The sequence below is a fragment of the Ammospiza caudacuta genome, chromosome Z, assembly GCF_027887145.1.
Source record: "Ammospiza caudacuta isolate bAmmCau1 chromosome Z, bAmmCau1.pri, whole genome shotgun sequence".
Lineage (NCBI taxonomy): Eukaryota > Metazoa > Chordata > Aves > Passeriformes > Passerellidae > Ammospiza > Ammospiza caudacuta.
The window spans coordinates 8719543-8746799 of record NC_080632.1 but is presented as its reverse complement, the minus strand read 5'-3'; the positions used below and the strand labels follow the sequence as shown (position 1 = coordinate 8746799).

The window sequence follows — 27257 nt, the reverse complement described above, 5'->3', positions numbered from 1 at the left end:
CACTTGCAGCTTCACCCTCACTCTGGGCTCCAATGCACTAGCCCAAGCTGCAGACTTCAGCACAAAACTGATCAGCAGAAACTTGCCCCTACTGCTCTTTGCACCTTCTGAAAAGCCAAAAGGCAGTTGGGCCAACAGTAACTCTACAAGTTAAAAATGACTCAAGTAAACTGCAGAACACTTCCACAAGTTAAGGCACCTTTCCAAAAGGGAAAACAAACCAACAAAACCATTTGACTTCCAGCACTACCACTTGCGCCCTTGGCCGTAACTCCGCAGAAGCCCAGAGATGGAGCTTCCCTGAGCCAAGCAGCCAGAAGCTCAGCTGCAGCCCCCAGCTCGGTGCTGCCTCAACAGGACAGGTCAAAGGCCAATTTCCAGCTGTCACTGCTGCAGGAAAAGGCCACGTCCTGCAGGACTCCAGCACTTAACATCCTTGGCCAGACACAGCAAGTGCTGGCCGCTCAGAAACTTGCACCTCTGCCTTGCACTAAAGACAGCGCCCCCCACAAAGGGCACTTACTCTCTTGGGAAGATGAGCAGGCTTTGGTGTGACCATGACTGGACGCTTGCGGTGGTCATCTGGCTCATTTTCCTCCTCTCTGTCTTCTTCTGGAATAGGAGAAAGAGCCAGGGGAAAAATGGCTCTTGCTCTTGTCACCTGTGCCAAGACAGAATGATAGGGACAGGCCGTTACCTAGCGCTTAGAACCTCATTTCTCCTCACATCCACAGACACATCTTCAAAGGAGAACTCATGAACTTTGTGTAGCAATGGCATTTGAAGTCACTCCAACCAGACTGAAATGGGCACATTCAACAGAACAGTATAAGGCGATGAATTCGATATTCCTCCTTGTCTGCTCTATGCAGGCAAGGTTGTCTCTGCAAAAGGCAGCTTTTAGATCTTGTAAACTCTGAAATGGAAAAGTAGGAAAGAGCCAGCAAGGCCTTTGCTACTACTGCTGCTGAAGACATGGATAACCAGAAAGGGTTCAGAATCCCTTTCAGTGATTAAAGGAGCAGAAAAGGTTGTGCAGAAGCCTCCTTGCTTGCTGGAAAAAGAGAAAAGGAACAGGCTTTCTCCCCCTTGGAAACCCATAAAGCACAAGACGGAAGTGACAGTGACTCCAGTGTCTGAAGACCTTGGATGTAGTGAGGTGATGTTTCAGAGAGGAAAGGCCCTTGTGCTGAGCACAGTTATGCGGGGATTGATGGAAGACTCATGAAGGTCCCTCAAGAGCCTCCCATTGTCCAGGCTAAAGCTGCCTTGGCACCTCCTCCCTGGCCTTGTGCTGCACCCCCTTACCCAGCTGCCCTGTCCTTCTGTGCACACGCTGCAGCCCCTCCATGACTTTCTGCTCCCCAGGGCCCACAAGTGCACACAGCACTCCAGCTGTGGCCGCAGCACTGCCCAGCACAGGGCCACGCTCACTGCCCTGCTCCTGCTGCCCCACTGCTGCTGGCACAGCCACCATGCCCTTGGCCTTCTTGGTCCCCTGGCCACACGCTGCCGCATCTTCAGCTGCTCAAGGCCGCCAGCACCCCTGGATGCTTTTGGGCCACGCAGATCCTCAGCCACAAAGGTGCCCATTTCACTCCTGATAAAGCAGGCCCCATTGCAAGATGGCCTTCCTCTTCCGAGCAACACAAGACAGCAATCAAGCACTTGCAGCTTCACCCTCACTCCAAGCTCCAAGGAACTTGTCAAAGCTGCAGACTGCACCAAAATATGCATCAGAAGAAACTGGCCGCTTCTGATTTTCTGCCTCGCAAGAAGGCTTCGCAACTCCGCACTTTGTTTCTTTGGCCACATGCGAGAGGAATGGCCCCCACAGCTGCATGGACCACACAATCCTCCCCTTGCAGCTTATCAAAAGCCAAAAGACAGCTGGTCCAAAAGAGACTGTACAAGTGAAGAACCACTCAAGGAAAGTGCAGACCGCTTTCCCAAGCCAAACATACCTTTCCAAAAAGGGAAAACCAACAAAACAAGGCCTGGCACCTCCAGCATTACAGCCTTTGCCATTGGCCATAGCACTGAGGAAGCCAAGAGATAAAGCTTCCCTGAGCCAAGCAGCCAGATGCTCTCCCAGAGGCACCAGCCCTTTGCTGCCTCAACATGACAGCTCAAGGGCCAAGTTCTGTGGTCGCTGGCTGGAGGAAATCCCGAGCTCCTGGCAGGACTCCAGCACCCAGCATCCTCAGCCTGCAACAGCAAAGTGCTGGCGGCTCCAAATCTTGCAGCTCTGCCTTGCACTAAAGACAGCACCACACACAACTGGCACTTACAGCTTCAGAATATCCAGGCTCTGGTGTGAGCACTGATGGAGGCTGGTGCTCATCCACCTCAGTTCGCTCCTCTCTGGCTTCTTCTCCAGGAGCAGCGGGAGCCAGGGGAGAGACGGCTCTTGGTTCTGTCATCTGTGAGAAGAGAGGAGCGTAAGGGAGTGGCCGTTTCCTATCATGTAGAACCTCATTTCTTTTCACATCTACCCCCACATCTTCGAAGGAAAAATCAAAATATTTCATAGTGACAGAGGGGTTCTAAGTCACAGCCACCAAATAAAATGGGCCAATTCAACAGCACTCTAGATGGATATGAAGCTGATTTTCCTCCCTGGCTGCTATCAGCAAGCATGGTTGTTTTGGCAAAACCGAACTTTTAGTGCTTGAAAGCACTGAAATGGAAAAGTAGGAAAGCGACAGCAATGCCATTGCTACTGCTGCTGCAGACGTAGAAATCTCAAACTGGATCACAATCCCATCCAGGGCTGCAAAATGGCAGAAAACGTTGTGCAGAAGCATCTTTGCTTGCTGGAAAAAGAGGAAAATGAACAGGCCTTCTCTTCCTGACAAAACAACAAGCCAACAAGCCACAAGATGGAAGCATCAGCCACTCCACTGTGTAAAGGCTTTGGATGCAGTGAGGGCATGTTTGGTGGTGAGCACTGTCACGAAGGGATTGATGAAAGTCTGTCGGAAGGTGCCTCAAGAGCCTCCCACTCTCGAGGCTAAAGCTCCCTCGGCACCTCCTCCCTGGCCTTGTGCTGCACCCCTTACCCAGCTGCCCTGTCCTTCTGTGCACACGCTGCAGCCCCTCCATGACTTTCTGCTCCCCAGGGACCACAAGTGCACACAGCACTCCAGCTGTGGCCGCAGCACTGCCCAGCACAGGGCCACGCTCACTGCCCTGCTCCTGCTGCCCCACTGCTGCTGGCACAGCCACCATGCCCTTGGCCTTCTTGGCCCCCTGGCCACACGCTGCCTCATCTTCAGCTGCTCAAGGCCGCCAGCACCCCTGGCTCTTTTTGGTCCACGCAGCTCCTGAGCCACAAAGGTGCCCATTTCACTCCAGATAAAGCAGGCCCCATTGCAAGATGGCCTTCCTTTTCCAGCACCTCATGGTCCAATTAGGTATCAGAAAGTTTGATAGGAATAGTATTTTAAGTCGCTCATTCCAAATTAAAATTATCTTATTCAACTGTACAGAATGCGCCCTTTGTCAGATTTTTCCTGTCTGGTGTTAGTAAGCGTCATTCTCTTTGCAAAACATCATTTTCAGCTTTTCAAATCTCTGCGATGGAAATTTTAAAATAACTATCTTTGCCTTTCTTCTCTATTGGTTCTGGCATGAAAATGAATTTTCTTTCGGCCTTCCTTGCTCGCCCTCTATATTCTAGTGCTACTGGCTAAGCTCACATCTTCCTCTACAATTCTTAAACACCAGGGACATGAAATGTTATTTTCTAACTCACCTCAGGATCTTCAGCAGTGCTGAATACACGCTTCAGGTGTCCTGTAGTGCGAAAGGGAAATGAACCAGATGTTGTGAGAAAACTGCCTGGGCTGCTGAATCCCAGAGAACAAGTCAACCCAAACAGAGATGATATCCCGTTTCACAACATCCCTCCAGGAGAAACATTACATTCACACACCCAGTAATTGATCAGGAAAATATTCTTCCTTGTGCCTACACTGCAGCCTGTTTAGCCAGTAAATGAATACAAATATGATCAATAATATGCAAATTGTTCTCTAACACTCAATGCTCCTGTTCTAACAAACACATAAAACAGCTTCTGAAATCCTCTCCTTCAGGCACTTTTTTTTTTTCCTCCAATCACTTACATGCACTATTTCTCATTAACTTGCAGGAAACAGTTGCCCAGAAAAGCTTTCCCACAATCCCCCTGAGCTGTGGCAGTTCTATTGTGGAAGTGCACAGCAGCACCCCTAGGCTTCAGGAGCAGACACTCACTGCTTTAGAGTTTGCACTTCCTTGCAAAAAGAATTACTATTTTAGCACTCAATTAAAAAAAAAAAAACAAACTTAAAAAAAATTAAAAATAAATAAGCTTTCTCTGAATTCTGAGAACAACTGCAGAGACTTTAAAAGGCCTTCCAAGAAGGTCTGCCAGTCTACATTTTCAAAGCTGTCTTGCTTGTCCCAGCAAACTGAGGAAATGACAGAGACTGCTGCCACAGACTCCCATGGAGGGAACAGAACCCCTGCAGGTTCCCTTGCAAATGCTGCCCCTGTGGCTACAGACACCCCCTTTTTGCAGAAGGGAAACCTCTACTTACGGGTGAAGTGTGTCACATAATAGATGGAATAGGAAACCCCATAGGCAGCGAAAGCTGCCATAGCCAGATGGTTAAACATTGTTAAAGTGTTGTGGGAGCTTGCCACAACACTAGGAAAGAAAAGGCTCTTGTCAGTGGGCACCTGCCTACTGACAAAGGCGGCAGCCAGGAGGGTTCTCCTGATCTGAGCAAACGCTAGGGATGCTCTGACACTCAGGCCTTCTGTGCACCAAGGCAACCTTCTGATGTCACTACGACAGTGTGGCAACCATGCCCTGACATCACAAAGGAACTGCTCTGTGTTGGTCTGTGAGTTTATGCCAAGCAATACCCAACCTTCCCTACATCAAACACAAAAGAGCCTGGGAAGTTCTCCTCTGTCACAAAGCAGCACAAATTCCCCTCATGGGCCAAACCCTGTTGTTCAGGGCATCCAAGATGAACTCCAGGAGTGCCCCAAGCACCTACAGCCTGTGCCCCAACTGAGCACTCAGATGGGACACAAGCAAAGGAAACCAGACCAATAAAATGGCCCAAGCATTGCACATTTAAGAAATTACTCTAACTTTCAAAATTTAAAGGTTTATCAAAGCTTAACAAAGAACTGAATAAGAAAACTTACAGCATTGGGAGTCTCTGTGACTAGCAGCCATGTGCTCATCTACAAAAAGGATGCTCTGCCTTTTATACCCTTAGCTCCTCCAGAAGTTTTGTCAGTCAGCTCTTTCTCTGCTGTCCATTGGTGGAGATTACTTTCTTGCACCTTGACTGGAGGTCAGGTGTTGTTTCCCCCTGCCTGCTGGTCACAAGCCAACCCTCCCCAAATGCCCTGACTACCAAGGCGATTACAAAGGGGAGGGGAAAGAGGATAATGGGAGGATATATAACAATATCATCACTACACATTTGAACATCCACATAACATCTACTTCTTAATTGACAGAGCCAACCATTGCATTGCTCGTCTAGAACACACAGAACCAGGAGAGAAGCCACTGTTGGCATCACAGCTGAAATGCTTCCTAACAAATCTCCCCACATATTTGCCCCTTTCTTGGACATGCCCAGGGCTCCGGTGCATGTACATCTCTGCCTTTCTTGCCCTTTGGAAGCAGTGGAACTGGCAGCATCTGCCCGCCAGCAGCAGCTGCTCCAAGCTGGGAACGCTGCTGGCGGTGCTGATTTCCAGAGGCTTCTGTGTGCCAGGGGAAGCCAAGGCAGGAGCGGGCTGAACGGTGCTGGCGCTGCTGCTGCTCTGTGCCAGAGAGCCCCGGCTGGGCAGGGCACGGTGCCCACTGCGCTGCGGGCTCTTTCTCCTGCCAGAGCTGGGCACACCTGGCAACAAGGCATGACAACTGGTGGGCAAGCCAAGGGCTTTCTGGGGCTGCTCTGCTCTGCACACACTCAGGACACCTGCAGCACAGAATCTTAACCTCAAACAGGTGAACCAGAGGGAAACAGCTGGAAAAGATTTCATTTGGACCATTCTTACCTGCTGGACAGAAGTCTTCAAAATGAACGTTACCAAGCAGGGCCTGATCCCTGCTGCCTGCTCAGGGTTAGAAGAGAGGCAATACTTGATCTCAGCACTGGGTGTGTGGGGAATCACTTCCCTGATATGTGCACACCCAGCAATCTCACTTACTAATGTGTATCCATGGATCTAAGACATTTTCAATACTTTGCTGAAACTCACAGGCTAAACATTACCCCAAATTATTTGATTTACTGATTGATACCTTTTGACTTACTGATATTTAAAGCACTTCTCAGAATTTACTGACATGAGTATAGGAGTGTCCTGCAGGTTCCTGCTGGCCTTTGTCACAAGTCCAGGAGGAGCCCCATGCATAAATAACCCAGGATAAAACGGGGCTTGCAAAGCAAAGTCATTCTATTAGTTGCAATAGCAAATAATGCACAGCAACCCCTGGATTCCCAAAAATCTGCTGAGCAGGAAAAGGAGATGGAGCATGGTGCTCCGCAGCAGTGGCAGGTAGGCACTGCACTTTCAGGATATCCCCTGGATCAAAACCATGTGCATTTCATTCTTCTCACCCTTCCAGCTCAGAACCCAGCCCTATATCTCCTGCTCAGGAGTGGAATTTCCCAGTTACGGCATTGGCTCACACATGGCTGGCGTGTGAGATGAGGCCAATGAATCAAGGATTTGAAAGAACTGGAAGAGTTAAAATTTTAGCAAGATTTAGTTAGGGGGAAAGAGTATAGCAATAAGAGTAGAAATAACAAGGACTAGTTAATAATTTGCAGGTAAGGTAGTTAAGGCTAACGTAATATATCACTTGTTTGTCTTTCCTATGTTTAAAGAAGCAGGATGGGATGCGGATTTCTTTGTGACAAAGAAGAGGACCAGAGCCTGCACCTGGGCCTCGAAAGTTCAGCTAAAGGCAAGAAGTGCAAAAGCCTGCCAACAGGTCATAAGCAAAGAGGTCAAATTGAGGAAGACGTCTTGGCCTTCATCAGAAGGACACCATTCCCCTCTTTAAAACCCGCCATCACAGGTGAAGTGAAAGACTGCAGAAATGTGAAGGAACTTTGGACTCAATTATAATACATTTTAATACAAAGGGGGGGAGGCAGTGTTACCTAATGAATATGTGTTAGGTTTTTTGGGAACTATATGAATATGTAAGACATTTTAGATGAGTAGAGAGCCAGTGATTCTTCACACGTATCTTTAGGAGACAACTCCTCCCGTGCCTGGTGCTGTAATAAACACACCACCTTCTAACTTCAACTGTGGTGAGTTCTATTCCACACCTCATTTGGTGACCGCGGCAGGAACGCTTCTCTGCTCCAGCAAGAACAACCGCGCTGTGGACGTCTCTGGGCACTGCCAGGACATTCCTTTCCTGGAGGCACCTCTGGTCTGGGCTGTTCCTCGTGGGGGACAGACAAGACTGCTGGGACTGTGGAGAAAGGGAGTGTTTAACTCTGTATAAAGTAAACCGTAAGGCGAACGCAGGGGAAGGGCTGTTCCTAAGTCACACAGAGATGTCCTGCGCACAACGTACGCCTGTACAGTTTGGGTTTGGGCCTGGCTGCCAGCAGAAAGGATTTGCTGTGTCAATAAGGACCTGCTAGAAATTCTGGGGGTGAATTGAGCAAATGCTGTTTTATTGCTGCAAGTTTTCCTGTGTGTTGTAATTGTGGTTGTGTTTCCAGTGGGTATGTTTTGAGGAAAATGATGTAGGTGGATGCTGATGTGGTAGATGGTGAGTTGTGTTGAGAAAAGCGAGCACTCTGCCCCCTCATAAAGAGAGACTCCTTTCCCGGTGAGCTTGTGTGTGTGGACTTTGTAATTGCAGGGGTTGGTACTCCCTGTGACACCTGGTGCCTGGGTATACAGGGGGGTTGAGTGGTTTTTCTCCCTACATTGTGGTCATTTGGGACTGTACGGTTGTGTTTGGGGAGATTTTAGGATTTTGTCTGCAACAAGTGCAGCAATTTAGGCAGAAAACTACAGTGTGGTGATTTACGTATGTTGACCTATGGTAGTTCCTTTCTACTGCCCCCCTCCCCTAGGGTTACAAATCTCCTGCCATGAGGTGGACACTCTCATTCCTCTCCTGGACATCCTCGTTCCTCTCCTGGATGCTCCCTTTCTCTCCTGGAGTTTTTCTCCATTAAAGCTGTGCGACTTTGGTCCCGAGAAGAAAGAGCGCCTCTCGTCTTTTGCTTTGTCCTTGTCAGTGTCACTGGGGTCCAGAGCTCACCAAACTGATCCCCCACGAGGCAAAAACCCACAAATGGCCCCACATGCAGAGCTCAAAAATCGGCGACATTTCTGATGGACTGGACTGTTTGCCACACTTTTGGAATTCCCTATTCCCACACAGGTCAGGCAATTGTTGAAAGGACACACCACACTCTAAAACCCATTCTAGGTCTGCAAAAGGGGGAGTGGCCCAAGCAGCACCCCTGATAAGGTTCAGCAAAGCTTTAATGCCTTTATGTTTTCAATAGCACATTTCCAGGACCTAATCCTCCAATTTTAGGCACTTTTCAAACAGCACACAGGCAAAACTGAAAGAAAATGCTCCAGTTTTGATCAGAAACCTTGAGTTAGGACAAGTTGTAGGACCATTTGCACTAATCACTTGGGGCAAAGGGTATGCTTGTATTTATTTGCACAGGTGCCAGACCTAAGTGGGTCCCCGCGAAGGATGTGAAACCATCCCATACACAAGAGCGCACCGACAATTCCACCAGCAGGAAAATGAGCACGCAGATGTGAGCCACACAGAGAAACTACAGTTCATGCCAGACGTTCCCTGTTCAACCTGTGAAAGCTACAAATCTTGAGTTTGATTGTTGATTTTTGGACTGTGAAAATTGTTTGTATCATAGAGCTCTTTCAGCAAAAGCGTGGCATCCATTTTGTTCAAAAGACTTCTAAAATTTTCAGATTTGTAAAAATTAAAGGTTAGAGGGACAGTTTAGTGCCCTATAGTCGGCCAGTCCCTGAACAAGTGCTAAAAGATTTGCTTGAGAACTGAAAGAGATGGGGAAGCTTTTGCTGAAAAGCAGCTGAACAGAAACATGGAGTTTGATCAAATGATATACTGGCGCTTGTTGGTTTTGCTTGCTTGCTTTTGCAGTGCATATATGCCTGTAGATCAACCGAAAATGAATGTTTACCTTGCTTTAGCCAAGTCAGCAGGCTCAGACACCATATGTTTGACCAATTTGATCCCACAGAAACCCTTGGTGACCTGTTTGGTCGGTGTGCCAGTGCCAGCCAAGCAATGGCCAATAGCCAATCGTGACAAATATTTGTGTGAGGCTGCCAATGAGACCAATCCCATAACCAGCTGGCATCACTGGGCCCCTGATCTACTTAGAGCACCTTCTGAACCTCAAGAATTGGAATTCTTGGTTCATTTCTAATGGAAATTTGTGCTGCCTTTCGGCACCAGGGAGATCCACAGTTAAATGTTACTCCCCATCATCCTGTGGACAGATACTCAAGTTTGTGGTGCAATTGTACTACCCCAGTGTCCCCTAAGGGTGAAACTGCTGACAAGCAGATGACCTAGATGAGTCCCCACGACAATTAGTAACAGAATATTGGCTCATTGGTGGAGATGAAGCCTGACAGGGAATTCCTCAAAAATTAAGGGTGGCCCATCTAGCATCAGACAACTCACTGGGATAGCACCTATCGTTAAAAAAGCCATCAAGAGAAAACACAGAGAAAAAAGATTTGCCCATCATTATAAAGAAAAGTGTAATAGCAATTTCAGACCTAGGGCCCTGCTAAATGAGTTACATCAAATTTATTTCTGCATCCGCTTGCCTCGGGTGAGGCATTGAGACCATTATAGCAATTGGGGTGTTGGCTGGAGAAAGAAGACAGTGCTACTTGCATTGCAATTAGTGACGTGATGACTGGTGTTAGTGCTGTCAGACATGCAACCTTACAGAACAGAGCAGCAATTGATTTTCTTCTACTGGCACATGGACATGGTTGTGAGGAATTTGAAGGATTGTGTTGCATGAACCTGTCTGATCACTCTGAATCCATTCAGAAAAGCATACAAAAGCTGAAAGATTTGAGAGCTCCAAAAAAAGAAGACGGTGGGTCATGGTTAGATGATTTGTTCCAAGGATGGAGCTTTGCACCTTGGCTAAGGAGAACTTTGTAGAATAGGTCTCTATGGATTGGGTGTTTTGGTAGTGGTACTAGTAGTAATACCTTGCATACATTGGTGTGTGTGACAAATGATGGACAAAATGATCAAAGAAGTTTTTATCACACAAGAGAGAGAGGTAGGAAATGGATCTCAGAGAGTTCTTGAAATCTCACTCAGATGGTGGATGAAGGTGTAGACATGGAGGAAGGTTTTGAATTAAGACCCTGGAACAGACAAGACTTTTTTGGAACAATGACTTGTAATTGCTATCAGACATGACTTTTGCCCTTTGAACTGACTGGACTTTCACAGCATTAAAATTGCTGTGTTGGAGTATAGCAAGGCTTAATGTGAGCAAAAAGGATGCTTTAAGCAAGTAATAAGCAGGTATACTACAGTAAAGCTATGAAATGCAGGGTAGTTAATAAACGACATGGATACAAAGGTTTCTTTTTAGCCCACCTGTGAGGGGGAATAGTGGGAATCTTTCAAATCAGAGGGTTTTGGGACAGCTGCAAAACGCACATCTCAGAGAAAGCAGAACCGCAGTTAGAGCTAAGCAGCAGCCATAAGATTTGTCAGCAGAAAAGTTATATAAGAAGTAGAAAAGTAAGAACAAATAGAACAATGGTTTGTGTCTATTACTGTAGAATCCAGGATGTTCCTATGTCTGAGATGTAACACACAACAGAACTCCCTTTGGTCATCAGCAAACAGCTTTGTTTATTGCCTTCAGCACCCACAGTCCATTTAGCCCAGTCAAAACTCCCAGGCCGAGACATCTCATTGGTCTATCTCTGTGCCCCCAGACTCTGAACCAATGCAATGTCTGTATCTTAGGAGAGCTCCCATTGCCTGGGAACTTCTGTCAGTCAGTCCAGAGGCTGCTCCGTGGAGCTGAATTGGGCTCCTCATTCTAATTTGATTGATACTGACCCACCAGTGTATTAACGCTTGGCTGGAATGACTCCCTAAGCTACAGAAAAGTATCTCTAGCAAGATATTAGGAACTTCTAAGCTTAATAATGGAGCTCTGTCCATTTTGTTTTAAGGCTTACAAGCAGGTATAGTGTTTGAAATAAGCAAGCAGTGTTTTAACAAAAGATACGTGTTCTTATAGTGGTTGCACAGAACTGCTGTCAATATGCTTTTGCTTTGTGTGAGTAGTCAAAAGACTTTTAAAGTAAGTTGTACCATTAAGTTCATTGCCTGCTGCCAGGGACGTGAGCTGCTGGCATCTTCCCACTGTCATACCCATGTAATGAGACTGATGCTGGAAAACAAACAGCTCCAGGCGCCTTCCTCAGCAGTCCCGTCCCTTTCGTGATTCGTACAGAGACCCGCGGCCAGCAATACTCAGCTGAGGACCAGAAGAGACCGGAATAGTCCGGGCACTCCAGCTTCACTGCAAGGCATCCGGCAGCCTTGAGGGTACAAAGCGAGCACAGGTCGCAGCTCCTCGTGTCCGGAGCGAGCCCGGAGCAGCTCTCACAGGCCGCAGCCCCTCCCAGGCCCAGCTCCGGGCGCAGCCGGGGCCGCTCCGACTGTGCGGGGCCGCTGCCGGGGCGCTGTCGCGGCTCCTCCCGCGGGGCGGAGCTGACGCGGCCCCGGCGGCCCCGGCCCGGCCCCGCTGCGCTCCGAGCGCGGCCCCGGAGCGGCCCGGCCGAGGCGGCGAGGGACGGGCGGCGAGGGGCCGGGGGCATGGGGCGCTCCGGGAACGGGCGGACATCCCGGCAGAGGGGAGAGAGACCTGGCAGAGGGAGGAGTGAGCGGGAGAGGGGAGAGATGCTGGGAGGAGGGCAGAACTCTGGGAGAGGGGAGAAATCCTGCAAGAGGGAGAAGCCACCGCGGAGAAGGGGGAGATCCCGACCGAGGCGAGAGAGTCCGAGAGAAGGGGCAGCTCTCGGGAGAGACGGGAGGACCCAGGAAGATGGGGTAGAGCACGGGAGAGGAGAGACTCCGGGAGCGGGGAGCGCCTTGGCGCAGAGAGAGAGCCCGGGAGCCGGGAGATCCCCTGCAAGGGGTGAGCCAGGGAGAGGGGGAACAGGCTGCGACCGAGGAGGGTCCAAGAGAGAGGAGATGCCGGGAGCGGGGACAGAGCCCTGGGAGAAGGGCGAGAGTCCGGGGCACAGGGAGGAGAGCCCGGGTGAGGGGGCATCCCGGGAGAGGGGAGACAGCCCTTGGAGAGAGGGCAGAACCCGGGGACGGGCTGAGCCTTGGAAAGAGGGGAGGTGCCCGGCTCGGGGAGTCCTGCAGCCGGGCCGAGAACGGGCGTGGGTCAGTGCGGTTCGGGAGAGCGCGGCTGCGGGGCTGGCTCCAGAGGCGGAGGCGCGTGGAAAGCGCTGCTCGGCAGCCCCGGCGGCGCTGAGAGCACAGCCCTGCCCGGGGAGGCAGCGCCACGGGCGCCGCTCGGCTTCCCAGCCAGGCCACGGCACCGCTCGGCTTCGCCGCCGGATCCGCGGCAGCTCGGAGCATCGCTCCCTGCCCGGGCCCGAGGCTCACCTGCGCCAGGTGCACCAGAGCATCGCCTCTGCCTGGACAACCCACAGCGAGCAGTGCCCGGCAGGGACTGCAGATCCCCTTTGGTGGCAGAGAAAAAAGAGCAAGGAATCTTCCGTGGGAGAATAGAGGCAATAGGATGAGGTGTCAGTGTCCAGTGTGTTCAGATGCACTCACAAGGATACTATTGCTCTTGGCTCAACTTGCTCTTAGTTTTTTAGAACATGGAAAAGAAGTGAGCAGACACAAGTCACAAGCTGGTTGCAGTGTTCAGGCACCAGCTCTCTGGATAAAATGCTACACAACTGCTGGAAAGCTGGATGCATGACTAATTACCTCTTGCTAAGTAAGCTGGACTTGTTAGGGGCAGCATAGTTATCTCCCAAAAATTACTAAGGAGGCATGATTGAGAAAATTCTGAAGAAGGGCTCATACACCTGCTTTTTAATGCAGTTGCTGTGGGTCTGATAAATGGAGTCTGCTTTTATGCCATGAAGGTTTGTATTGTAGGGTTTTTTTGCATGCAGGCATGCATTCAAAATTTGGGTATCTAAGATAAAATCCTTTTATAAGGGATATGGAAGACACTAACCTTATGTGAGCAATATGTCAGCTAGGGACAGCTAAGCCATTATTGCTGAGAGGATGAGCAGCCCTGCAACACAGGTGTGAGCCCTGGCTGATACTCAGTAGAAGCAGAACTTAGGCAGTGCTCAGTTAGAAGGTCCTGAAGAGAGAAGGGTCTAATCCTTTGGTGCAGTATTGTATAGACTTTGGGATCACTACTCCATTCCAAATGGCTTTCCCTTCAGTCACAAGAGGCTTCCATCTCTTCCAAAAATTGCCTGCTGAAACTCTTCTGCTCCCTTCCAAATCAGTTCCCTAGTCCAGCATAACCTCTGAAGCACAGACAGATGACTCTTCAACTAATTATAGTAGAAAAGAAGGGTATTTATTACAGCACTGGATACATGTGAACTAGTTTCCAAAGACATGCACAAGGAGTTGCAGACTCCTGCTCTCTATTTCTACAGAAAAGGTATTACATCAGGTTTTTAAGGACCCATAATACATCATTATTACCGGCCTGAATCGTATTTTTATCAGCTGAATATCTATTAGAGCTGCACAATTTTACTCCCTTAACTGGGTTGGTGGGATTTTGAAATGAGGAAGTCGTTGTATGGGAGGAACAAAGCCGTCTTCCTCATGGTGAACTCTTCTCCCATAGCCAGTTGGCAAGACTTTTGACCTGCTGGTCATGGTCCAAGCCTCTCCTAACTGTGCAATTATTCTTAAAGCAAGGTATTTCTACGGTCTCTGCTCCTTCACAAATTGCTTCATCTATCCCTGTCACTGCTAGCTTTATGTTCCTAATATATTTGGTACTCTTTAACTAAGGTGTGTGATTTCTGCTAGTTATATTACTAACTTAGCTTCTTACCTCATTTTAAAATCTTAAATAAAATACGCAATTATCTGCGGCGAGGTGTCTGGCCTTTGAGGTCGAATGTCTGGCTAGCTGAGGTTGGCCAACACCCAGCTGCAATCCTGCAAGCACCCCTCAGCGTCTAATGGCCGCGGGCTGTGCTTGCTGTGGACGGGCTCGCTGCTGCCAAGACGAGGAAGAAGGAGCTGGACACTCTCTGAGGTCAAACTCAGATTTATTGCAGATCCCAAGACGACAACCAGGGAGTGACCCCGACTGCCAGGAGAAGCAAGGTTTTAAATGGGAGGAGGTGTATCAGGGAGGGGTTGATAAAGAACCAATAAGGGAACATAAGGGAGTGAACATAACATGACAGACATTAGGGAAAACCCAAATGATACAAAGTAATGGAGGGGCCCTGGGACCACAGCCAATCACTGCCCCCTGAGTGAAGAAGCTTCTGGAAAACTAGGTGGAGTGCGGGGTTATAGACTGGACCCAGGGAGGAGAACAAGTAAACATATAAGGAAATGAAGGGGAGGAGGAATTATATAACTTGAGGGATTGACAGGACCAAGGGCGGGAGTAACTATAGTAACAAAATGAGTGGCAGGGCTATGGCGGGAAAACTGGGGAGGGCAGAACCATTTACATTAAATGGGGGGAGCAATACAGAACATGGGGGAGCAATACAATAAACTTAACAAACACACAGCAACAATCATCTACTATCCCAATTCAAGTCCCAGCTGGCCCCTCAACTCATCTGCACTTTTCAATTATCCTAATTACATTTTCAGCTAACCCCTTGACTCACCTCAGGCACATCCCAGATTCCCTCTCTCTCAGGAGTTCAGAGCTGCATTGCACAGCGTTTGCTGTGGGCCAGAGAGCACAAAGCAGGCTGGCCTGGTGGGCCTGAATATTTCTGCCAAACAATCTGCATCTCACACCTTTGCTCTGGCTCAGTGCAGAACTGCAGGATTGCAGGCGCTTCCTCCCAGAGCTGCTCACACCTTTTCATCCTTACTCATGGATGACATTTTCATTCCCTCTTCTTTAGGAAGTCTTGCTTTACCAGGCAAATACTTCCTTGTCCATTCACAGCTGAACTCCAGAAGCTTTGTTTTCAGCCACGCAACAACATTCACAAGTTCCCAGTCCAGCCCCTTTCTTCCCTGCCCAATGCAGTTGCCCAAGAAGAGGGAGAAAACATCTCCTCCAGTGTCTCAAACACCATGTCCAGATCCAGCGGTGGCAATTCCTCTTTCCCAGGAGTATTCCACAGCCAGCTGTGGCTGTCCATGCTGCAGAACCTACACTGGTGGCTTGAGTGCTGGGGGCTGAAGTGTCTGGCCTGGCTGCAAGAATCCAAACACATTGGTCAGGCTCCAAAATGTGTCTTTGGGATGCAGAGCTCTTGTGCTACCTTGGATCAAACATCACAGGAAGCACACAGCAACCTCCGTTCCAGAAATGTATTCAGACTTCCCAGGGGATTGGAGTGATTTCTTCCTCTTAAAAATATTTATCCAAATTGATATGTACATAGATTAAAGCATGAACCGGAAATCTGATATAGACACACACAGAGACACACACACACAAACACCCTAGAATCACAGCTTTGTGCGTCTTCCCAGCAGCTTTGGGATTTGGCTACATTTGGTTTCTCATCACAAAAGACCACAGAAAATGGATTCACCCAGGAAGAGCCCAGATCTATAGACATGCATGCTAAACTTGTACTGTGAGTTTATTCTGTAAACAGCCTTGAGGGTGAGGCCATTATCTTCAGCTGCAGCTGTTGTTGGGCACACAGAGCTTGTTTCAATGGCACGGCTTGATTTGCAGGGCAGACAGTCTTAAACATCTGCAATGTCCTATCAGAGTCCCAGTTTGGCCTCATTCAAAGAAAGAGGAGAGTGCACCTAACACTGACCACTTGTTAGGCAATATCTTTCACCGTGCCCTTGTACCCCTACAGAGAGTCTGTCTACAAAATGCCCAGAACACCCTCCAAATCTGCAGCGAGGACAGGAAAATGAGGCAGAGAATCTGTCTGTTTTCAAGGTCCCCCTTCCTAGGCGACTTGACACTTTCTACCTGCTTCTCACTTGAGATCTACCCATGATAGAGCACTGCAGGAAAACACTTGAAAGGGTCATTTAGCAGGAGCTGCTTGGAAAGCAAGGGCAGAAGCTCTTTCCCTCCCTGATGGGCTGCGGGCTGGCAAGTGCTGCTCTGAAGATGTGCAGCTGCTCCTCTCTGGAGAGGCCATGGAAGGGTTGTGATGGTCTATGGGTACCAGAGGAACAATGAGCTCAGGTTGGCATTTAAGCTCCATGGGAACAAGCAGAATGAAGAGCTCACAGTGGAGATGAAATTTGCCTGTTCCTGGCTCCTCTGATGAAACGCCAAGAAGTCCAGATGAAGCAAACACCTTCTCCCAAGAAGCTAGGAAAACCTCAGAATCATGAGCACCTGCACTTCACCTGGAATGGCGTGGAGGCAGCTCTAAATGCTCGGGTGAGGCAGCACTGAGGTCATGGTATGAGAGCACTGTGTAGCAGTGAGGGAAGGAAAAGGGAAGCAAAGGGAAGGCTGGGTCACTATTGGTCTTTGGGTGTGCTTCCCTTGGCAGCAACTGTGCTTCTGTCAGGGAAAACAAAAGCTCCCTGAATTGTTAAAACTGAAAATCATGGACAAAGACTCTCTAACTAGTCAAAGTTAGAAAGTGCTATGTTCATTACGCTGGCGGCCGGCACAAGGGAGGGTCATTCCTGAAATGCATGACCGCTGGCCGGGCTCGGCTCGGCACGGCACAGCACAGCACAGCACAGCAGGCTCCAGCAGGACAGGGAAGGAAGGGCAAGGCAGGCAGGGAAGGGCAGGGCGGGGCACTGGGAGCAGTGACAGGCTCTGTCCACATGCTGCATCCCATGCCTGGATAACCATCGGGGACAGAGAGGAAGGACATTGCTCTGGCTTGGCTGCAGAAAGGATGAAAAGCGGGACTCAGAAAATATTAATTTGGACTCCTATATACTAGCTGGTTTTATCTCACCATGTCTGCCTGTCTTTGGAAGACTTGGCACATTTTTCATGATTTGGAATCAGCTACAGCAGCAGGAAGGGGCAGCAATTTTGTCAGCATGGATATCAAAGCCAAAGTTCTGCCCCATGGATGGATGTTGCTTTCTCCAAAGCATTTCTGGCCTAGAGTTGTAGTGAACTCACGCTGGTGTCTTCCCAAACAGCGTTGCCTTTTTCTTTCCTCAGGAATCACCTTTTCCTTTTCTTCCCCCCATCTGGGGAGAGCTCCAATGCAAATACCTCCTGCAGCCAACTCCTGTCACTGTAGACTGACAAAGGAGACCTTGCAGTGGAGAGAGATTCCCTAGAGCTGCTGTGGAGAGCTGAAGGGGGAAGCTTTGTCCCTTAGTCTTGTTGGGGAGCTGCTTGTGCTCTGGGGGACAGACACTGATAGTGGAGCCCTGGAAAATGTAAAAGATTGAATCTGAAAATTACCATGAAAGTTATATAATGATAGAATATAAAAACTTGATCATCTCAAATATATGGTTGGAGTCAGATTTGAGTTCAATACTCCTGACACTCACAGGTCTTAATAAAAGCACCTGCTTCTAATCGCTCATGTGATTATGTGTTTCTGAATGCTAACAATACCAATAATGTTTATCCTAGCCTTTCAGGTTCATTCCTGAGCTTCTTGACACACCACAGAGACTTTGGGGTTGTCGTACTGGCAAATAAATTTCAGTCTGGGCACTTTTTGAAATGCTACAATTATTCATTTTTTGGCTTTCCTGCAGAAATATTGTCATCAACTGTTCCTTCCAGAGAATCTTTTCCTATTTCCTGAGGAATTCCTTTTTTTGCCCTCCCAGATCAGGCCAATTCCCAGGGCTCCTTCCCAAAGTGAGGTGTAGCCCATGGCCTCCACTCTCCAGCTGGAACAGAAGGAAGCACAGAGTTTGCTGTTGTGGGAGAGGAGCTTCTCGTTCCTGCCTGCTTTCCCATTGGGACAGGTTGGTGTGTTCTCAATTGATAAAGGCAGGTTTAAACTCTGAAGCAGTTGTGTTTCAATCTGCTCCCTTCTCCAGCTCTTCTGTGGGTATCCTTGGACAAAACGATCTTGGTGGGGGTTCGCTGTGGCAGATTAAGGAAGGAGGTTGATATTTCAGGGTTGTGACTGCTGAAAGCAGCTGGTTTTTCGAGGTGTCCAGAATTGGGAGTGGCTCCTTTTCTCACTTGCCTGCAGAAAAGGAAGTTGCAAAGTGGGAATTTCATTTGTGGAGATGGCCGCCAGGGGTGTTTGCCAAGAGATGGGCTGGCAGAGAGGCAGGTCTCGTGCTAAACTGGCTGTGTGTTTGTTTTGATATTGGGGAGGGTCAGAGATGCAGACACAGACACCATCTGAAGCAACAGTGTAATTTTCTGTAATGCCAAAGTGCAAAAAAGAGTCAGGAAAGAATAAGCTAAGCAAAGCACCTCAGCATTATTACAAAAGGGTGCCTCTGGTTATTAAGGAAGATACATCACCAGGTACCACAATGCTTTCCCCTTCATCCAGTGCTGCACATCAGCTGGGGGAAGCTGTCCCAGCCAAGCCCTGCAGAGCCACGGCTGGGAACGGGGAAATGCTGCGGTGCCTCCACCTTTGCCGGCCACGAGGCTCCCGAGTGCGCTGTGAGAGTAGCCCGGCCCTGACAGTGCTGGACGAGCAATGTGCCAGAGCTTCTGCTGGGGCACAGCTGGTTTCATTCTCCTCTTGGTTTTCTCCTCGAGCCTGCCCAGGGCTCAAGGAAGAACCAAGGCCAGGTGTGGCCGTGTCCATTTTCCTCATGCAGAAAGATGCAGACATGCTTCACCAGTGAATGGAGTCAACAATGGTTTTGACAGTAATACTTGGTTAAGGAGCAGATATGTAAAACATTGGTTTGGAAAGATCATCTAGAGGGTAGCTTTGGCTCAGGTCCTGTTGTGGAGGCTTCAGTCAGGGTCTGTTGTTCAGGCCTTAGTCCTTTGGTATTTTGCAGTGCACATCAATGCTGTGCAGAGCTGGAAACAAACAAGTCTGTCTGTAGCACATTTGAGACAGGGAACAGGATTAGCCCTGCAAGGCCAGGCTAGGGCCAAGAGCAGAAGGCCAGCACCCTGCTTTTGCCCACAGGCAGCCCTGCAGGGCAAGCAGCCACTCCTGCCCAGGGCTGAGGTGCCCAAAGCTGCCTCCCCGCTGTGCAGCTCTGCAGAGCCCGCGGGGCGCAGGGTCCTGGGCAGCCAGGGCAGCCCGGCTGCCTTGGAGCACAAGGAGGGGCCCAGAGAGAAGCTGCTGCCCTTTGCTTTGGAACTGTTCCTCAGAGTCTTGTCATTAATCCACAGTGTCTGATGTGTTTTCTTCTCCCAAATTTAACAGAGCTTTTTGAGTGAAATTGACTGATGTAGCTGCTGCTGCTGGTGGTGGTGCTTTGTCTGCAGTGAGGGCAGGTGATTTGAACCAAGGACAGAGTCCATTGTTAACACCCCAGCTTTGCCAAATCAAGAAAACCATTCACAATGGGGCTGTCAGTGCTGAGCAGTTTTCCTAGGTTTTGGAAAGCTCCCACCTTAACAAACCCAACAGATTTTCCTCCATGAGGATACCAGCAGTACATGATGCCAGTGTTTTCCACCCCGTTTTCTGTGTCTTTGGCACTTTTAAGACTTGCTCAGTTCCCAGCAGGAATGAAATGACCTGTGATCATGTGATTTGAGAGCTCTGTGTTGTTCGTTGCCACATGAGTGTTCATGACAAGCTGGACACACCAGTTGTGGCTCTGTTGAGTTAAATTCATCCCAATTTTGTGCAAACAGCAGCCCTGAGATGCTGAGAAGAGCAAGCGCAGTGGGTGGGTGTGCATGCACACGCCTGGGGGCTGACTGCTGTGTGGGCAGAAGGTTTTGCACTGTTGTAATTCTTCACTCTCCCAGGAGGAAGAAATCAAATCTATATGAAATGAAAGGATATAAATCTATACAAAATTCAAAGATATTAAAAGGAATGAAGAAACACATACTAATTTCTCTTGTATGTAATTTAACATATACATACTATTTCCAGCCAGGGTTCTCTGTACGAATCGCGAACGGGACGGGACTGCTGAGGAACGCGCCTCGAGCTGTTTGTTTTCCAGCATCAGTCTCATTACTTGGGTATAACTATGGGAAGATGCCAGACGCTCACATCTGTGGCAGCAGGCAAATAACTCAATGGTACATCTTACTTGAAAAGATTTTTGACCAATCACACAAAGCAGAAGCATACTGACAGTAGTTCTATCCAACCACAATAAGCACACGTACCTTTTGTTAAAACAGCTTGCTTCTTTTGAATACAATACCTGCTTGTAAGCCTTAAAACACAATGCACTGAGCTCCATTATTAAGCTTAAAAGTTCCTCATATCTAGCTAGACATACGTTTTTGAAGCTTAGGGAATCGTACTAACCAAGCATTAATACACAGACCATTGTCCTTTTTGTCCTGATTTTTTACATCTTATATAACTTTTCTGCTGACAAATCTCATGGCTGCTGCTTAGCTCTAATTGCAGGTCTGCTGTTTCTGAGGTCTGCCTTTTGCAGCTTTCCCAAAACCCTGTGATTTAAAAAAAATTTCCACAATTCCCTCTCTCGGTACAACTAAAAAGAAACCTTTGTATCCGTGTAGTTTACTAACTACCTTGCATTTCATAGCTTTACTATAGTATACCTGCTTATTACTTGCTTAAAGCATCCTTTTTGCTCACATTAAGCCTTGCTATATTCCAACACAGCAATTTTAATGCTGTGAAAGTCCAGTCAGTTCAAAGGGCAAAAGTCATGTCTGACAGCAATTACAAGTCATTGTTCCAAAAAAGTCTAGCCAGTTCCAAGGTCTTAATTCAAAAAGTTCCTCCATGTCTATACCTTCATCCACCATCTGAGTGAGATTTCAAGAACTCTCTGTGAATCCATTTCCTACCTCTCTCTCTTGTGTGATAAAAACTTCTTTGATCATTTTGTCCATCATTTGTCACACACACCAATGTATGCAAGGTATTACTACTAGTACCACTACCAAAACACCCAATCCATAGAGACCTATTCTACAAAGTTCCCCTTAGCCAAGGTGCAAAGCTCCATCCTTGGAACAAATCATCTAACCATGACCCACTGTCTTCTTTAGTTGGAGCTCTCAAATCTTTCAGCTTTTGTATGCTTTTCTGAATGGATTCAGAGTGATCAGACAGGTTCATGCAACACAATCCTTCAAATTCCTCACAACCATGTCCATGTGCCAGTAAAAGAAAATCAATTGCTGCTGTTCTGTAAGGTTGCATGTCTGACAGCACTAACACCAGTCATCACGTCACTAATTGCAATGCAAGTAGCACTGTCTTCTTTCTCCAGCCAACACCCCAATTGCTATAATGGTCTCAATGCCTCACCCGAGGCAAGCGGATGCAGAAATAAATTTGATGTAACTCATTTAGCAGGGCCCTAGGTCTGAAATTGCTATTACACTTTTCTTTATAATGATGGGCAAATCTTTTTTCTCTGTGTTTTCTCTTGATGGCTTTTTTAACGATAGGTGCTATCCCAGTGAGTTGTCTGATGCTAGATGGGCCACCTTTAATTTTTGAGGAATTCCCTGTCAGGCTTCATCTCCACCAATGAGCCAATATTCTGTTACTAATTGTCGTGGGGATTCATCTAGGTCATCTGCTTGTCAGCAGTTTCACCCTTAGGGGACACTGGGGTAGTACAATTGCACCACAAACTTGAGTATCTGTCCACAGGATGATGGGGAGTAACATTTAACTGTGGATCTCCCTGGTGCCGAAAGGCAGCACAAATTTCCATTAGAAATGAACCAAGAATTCCAATTCTTGAGGTTCAGAAGGTGCTCTAAGTAGATCAGGGGCCCAGTGATGCCAGCTGGTTATGGGATTGGTCTCATTGGCAGCCTCACACCAATATTTGTCACGATTGGCTATTGGCCATTGCTTGGCTGGCACTGGCACACCGACCAAACAGGTCACCAAGGGTTTGTCTGGGCTCAAATTGGTCAAACATATGGTGTCTGAGCCTGCTGACTTGGCTAAAGCAAGGTAAACATTCATTTTTGGTTGATCTACAGGCATATATGCACTGCAAAAGCAAGCAAGCAAAACCAACAAGCGCCAGTATATCATTTGATCAAACTCCATGTTTCTGTTCAGCTGCTTTTCAGCAAAAGCTTCCCCATCTCTTTCAGTTCTCAAGCAAATCTTTTAGCACTTGTTCAGGGACTGGCCGACTATAGGGCACTAAACTGTCCCTCTAACCTTTAATTTTTACAAATCTGAAAATTTTAGAAGTCTTTTGAACAAAATGGATGCCACGCTTTTGCTGAAAGAGCTCTATGATACAAACAATTTTCACAGTCCAAAAATCAACAATCAAACTCAAGATTTGTAGCTTTCACAGGTTGAACAGGGAACGTCTGGCATGAACTGTAGTTTCTCTGTGTGGCTCACATCTGCGTGCTCATTTTCCTGCTGGTGGAATTGTCGGTGCGCTCTTGTGTATGGGATGGTTTCACATCCTTCGCGGGGACCCACTTAGGTCTGGCACCTGTGCAAATAAATACAAGCATACCCTTTGCCCCAAGTGATTAGTGCAAATGGTCCTTCAATTTGTCCTAACTCAAGGTTTCTGATCAAAACAGGAGCATTTTCTTTCAGTTTTGCCTGTGTGCTGTTTGAAAAGTGCCTAAAATTGGAGGATTAGGTCCTGGAAATGTGCTATTGAAAACATAAAGGCATATAAAGCTTTGCTGAACCTTATCAGGGGTGCTGCTTGGGCCACTCCCCCTTTTGCAGACCTAGAATGGGTTTTAGAGTGTGGTGTGTCCTTTCAACAATTGCCTGACCTGTGTGGGAATAGGAAATTCCAAAAGTGTGGCAAACAGTCCAGTCCATCAGAAATGTCGCCGATTTTTGAGCTCTGCATGTGGGGCCATTTGACGGTTTTTGCCTCGTGGGGGATCAGTTTGGCGAGCTCTGGACCCCAGTGACACTGACAAGGACAAAGCAAAAGACGAGAGGCGCTCTTTCTTCTCGGGACCAAAGTCGCACAGCTTTAATGGAGAAAAACTCCAGGAGAGAAAGGGAGCATCCAGGAGAGGAAAGAGGATTTCCAGGAGAGGAAAGACGATGTCCAGGAGAGGAAAGAGAGCGTCCACCTTCTGGCAGGAGATTTGTAACCCTGGGGGAGGGGGGCAGTAGAAAGGAACTACCATAGTTCAACATACGTAAATCACCGCACTGTAGTTTTCTGCCTAAATTACTGCACTTGTTGCAGACAAAATCCTAAAATCTCCCCAAACACAACCGTACAGTCCCAAATGACCACAATGAGGGAGAAAAACCACTCAACCCCCCTGTATACCCAGGAACCAGGTGTCACAAGGGAGTACCAACCCCTGCAATTACAAAGTCCACACACACAAGCTCACCGGGAAAGGAGTCTCTCTTTATGAGGGGACAGAGTGCTCGCTTTTCTCAACACAACTCACCATCTACCACATCAGCATCCACCCACATCATCTTCCTCAAAACATACTCACTGGAAACACAACCACAATTACATCACACAGGAAAACTTGCAGCAATAAAACAGGATTTGCTCAATTCACCCCCAGAATTTCTAGCAGGTCCTTATTGACACAGCAAATCCTTTCTGCTGGCAGCCAGACCCAAACCCAAACTGTACAGGCGTACGTTGTGCGCAGGACATCTCTGTGTGACTTAGGAACAGCCCTTCCCCTGCGTTCTCCTTACGGGTTACTTTATACAGAGTTAAACATTCCCTTTCTCCACAGTCCCAGCAGTCTTGTCTGTCCCCTACGAGGAACAGCCCAGACCAGAGGTGCCTCCAGGAAAGGAATGTCCTGGCAGTGCCCAGAGACGTCCACAGCGCGGTTGTTCTCGCTGAATCAGAGAAGCGTTCCTGCCACGGTCACCAAATGAGGTGTGGAAGAGAACTCACCACAGTTGAAGTTAGAAGGTGGTGTGTTTATTACAGTGCCAGGCACAGGAGGAGTTGTCTCCTAAAGACATGTGTGAAGAATCACTGGCTCTCTACTCATCTAAAATGAGTACACATTCATATAATTCCCAAAAAACCTAACACGTATTCATTAGGTAACACTGCCTCCCCCCCTTTGTATTAAAATGTATTATAATTGAGTCCAAAGTTCCTTCACATTTCTGCAGTCTTTCACTTCACCTGTGATGGCGGGTTTTAAAGAGGGGAATGGTGTCCTTCTGATGAAGGCCAAGACGTCTTCCTCAATTTGACCTCTTTGCTTATGACCTGTTGGCAGGCTTTTGCACTTCTTGCCTTTAGCTGAACTTTCGAGGCCCAGGTGCAGGCTCTGGTCCTCTTCTTTGTCACAAAGAAATCCGCATCCCATCCTGCTTCTTTAAACATAGGAAAGACAAGCAAGTGATATATTACGTTAGCCTTAACTACCTTACCTGCAAAATATTTACTCGTCCTTGTTATTTCTACTCTTCTTGCTATACTCTTTCCCCCTAACTAAATCTTGCTAAAATTTTAACTCTTCCAGTTCTTTCAAATCCTTGATTCATTGGCCTCATCTCACACGCCAGCCATGTGTGAGCCAATGCCGTAACTGGGAAATTCCACTCCTGAGCAGGAGATATAGGGCTGGGTTCTGAGCTGGAAGGGTGAGAAGAATGAAATGCACATGGTTTTGATCCAGGGGATGTCCTGAAAGTGCACTGCCTACCTGCCACTGCTGCGGAGTACCATGCTTCATCTCCTTTTCCTGCTCAGCAGATTTTTGGGAATCCAGGGGTTGCTGTGTATTATTTGCTATTGCAACTAATAGAATGACTTTGCTTTGCAAGCCCCGTTTTATCCTGGGTTATTTATGCATGAGGCTCCTCCTGGACTTTTGACAAAGGCCAGCAGGAACCTGCAGGACACTCCTATACTCATGTCAGTAAATTCTGAGAAGTGCTTTAAATATCAGTAAGTCAAAAGGTATCAATCAGTAAATCAAATAATTTGGGGTAATGTCTAGCCTGTGAATTTCAGCAAAGTATTGAAAATGTCTTAGATCCATGGATACACATTAGTAAGTGAGATTGCTGGGTGTGCACATATCAGGGAAGTGATTCCCCACACACCCAGTGCTGAGATCAAGTATTGCCTCTCTTCTAACCCTGAGCTGGCAGCAGGGATCAGGCCCTGCTTGGTAACGTTCATTTTGAAGACTTCTGTTCAGCAGGTAAGAAAGGTCCAAATGAAATCTTTTCCAGCTGTTTCCCTTTGGTTCACCTGTTTGAGGGCTAAGATTCTGTGCTGCAGGTGTCCTGGGTGTGTGCAGAGCAGAGCAGCCCCAGAAAGCCCTTGGCTTGCCCACCAGTTGTCATGCCTTGTTGCCAGGTGTGCCCAGCTCTGGCAGGAGAAAGAGCCCGCAGCGCAGTGGGCACCGTGCCCTGCCCAGCTGGGGCTCTCTGGCACAGAGCAGCAGCAGCGCCAGCACCGTTCAGCCCGCTCCTGCCTTGGCTTCCCCTGGCACACAGAAGCCTCTGGAAATCAGCACCGCCAGCAGCGTTCCCAGTTTGGAGCAGCTGCTGCTGGTGGGCAGATGCTGCCAGTTCGACTGCTTCCTAAGGGCAAGAAAGGCAGAGATGTACATGCAGCAGAGCCCTGGGCATGTCCAAGAAAGGGGCAAATATGTGGGGAGATTTGTTAGGAAGCATTTCAGCTGTGATGCCAACAGTGGCTTCTCTCCTGGTTCTGTGTGTTCTAGACGAGCAATGCAATGGTTGGCTCTGTCAATTAAGAAGTAGATGTTATGTGGATGTTCAAATGTGTAGTGATGATATTGTTATATATCCTCCCATTATCCTCTTTCCCCTCCCCTTTGTAATCGCCTTGGTAGTCAGGGCATTTGGGGAGGGTTGGCTTGTGACCAGCAGGCAGGGGGAAACAACACCTGACCTCCAGTCAAGGTGCAAGAAAGTAATCACCACCAATGGACAGCAGAGAAAGAGCTGACTGACAAAACTTCTGGAGGAGCTAAGGGTATAAAAGGCAGAGCATCCTTTTTGTAGATGAGCACATGGCTGCTAGTCACAGAGACTCCCAATGCTGTAAGTTTTCTTATTCAGTTCTTTGTTAAGCTTTGATAAACCTTTAAATTTTGAAAGTTAGAGTAATTTCTTAAATGTGCAATGCTTGGGCCATTTTATTGGTCTGGTTTCCTTTGCTTGTGTCCCATCTGAGTGCTCAGTTGGGGTACAGGCTGTAGGTGCTTGGGGCACTCCTGGAGTTCCTCTTGGATGCCCTGAACAACAGGGTTTGGCCCATGAGGGGAATTTGTGCTGCTTTGTGACAGAGGAGAACTTCCCAGGCTCTTTTGTGTTTGATGTAGGGAAGGTTGGGTATTGCTTGACATAAACTCACAGACCAACACAGAGCAGTTCCTTTGTGATGTCAGGGCATGGTTGCCACACTGTCGTAGTGACATCAGAAGGTTGCCTTGGTGCACAGAAGGCCTGAGTGTCAGAGCATCCCTAGCGTTTGCTCAGATTAGGAGAACCCTCCTGGCTGCCGCCTTTGTCAGTAGGCAGGTGCCCACTGACAAGAGCCTTTTCTTTCCTAGTGTTGTGGCAAGCTCCCACAACACTTTAACAATGTTTAACCATCTGGCTATGGCAGCTTTCGCTGCCTATGGGGTTTCCTATTCCATCTATTATGTGACACACTTCACCCGTAAGTAGACGTTACCCTTCTGCTTAGGTTAGGGTGTAACCTAACCTGGCTTTTGTATGTCCTTCTGCTCTTTCTTAGTGACTGATTTTCTGATTTTAAAACAGAAAGAGCACTAGGATGCCACTGCTTTGGTAAAGCTCCTGATATGACATTCAGCTAAAAAGGGGGTGTCTGTAGCCACAGGGGCAGCATTTGCAAGGGAACCTGCAGGGGTTCTGTTCCCTCCACAGGAGAGTCTATGGCAGCA

General features: G+C 48.1%; 1 protein-coding gene across 1 annotated transcript in view; it reads right to left on the bottom strand.

The window, feature by feature from the left end:
• LOC131571583 (serine/threonine-protein kinase Pak-like) overlaps nucleotides 1–11946 on the bottom strand; it is a 74542-nt gene extending 62596 nt beyond the window's left edge. Inside the window, exons 1-2 of the mRNA XM_058824361.1 lie at nucleotides 11542–11946; nucleotides 2292–2423 (exon numbers count right to left, since the gene is read on the bottom strand). Coding sequence (XP_058680344.1) covers nucleotides 2292–2423; nucleotides 11542–11946 — 537 coding nt within the window. The remainder of the gene's footprint in view (nucleotides 1–2291; nucleotides 2424–11541) is intronic.
• Nucleotides 11947–27257: the final 15311 nt, after the last annotated feature.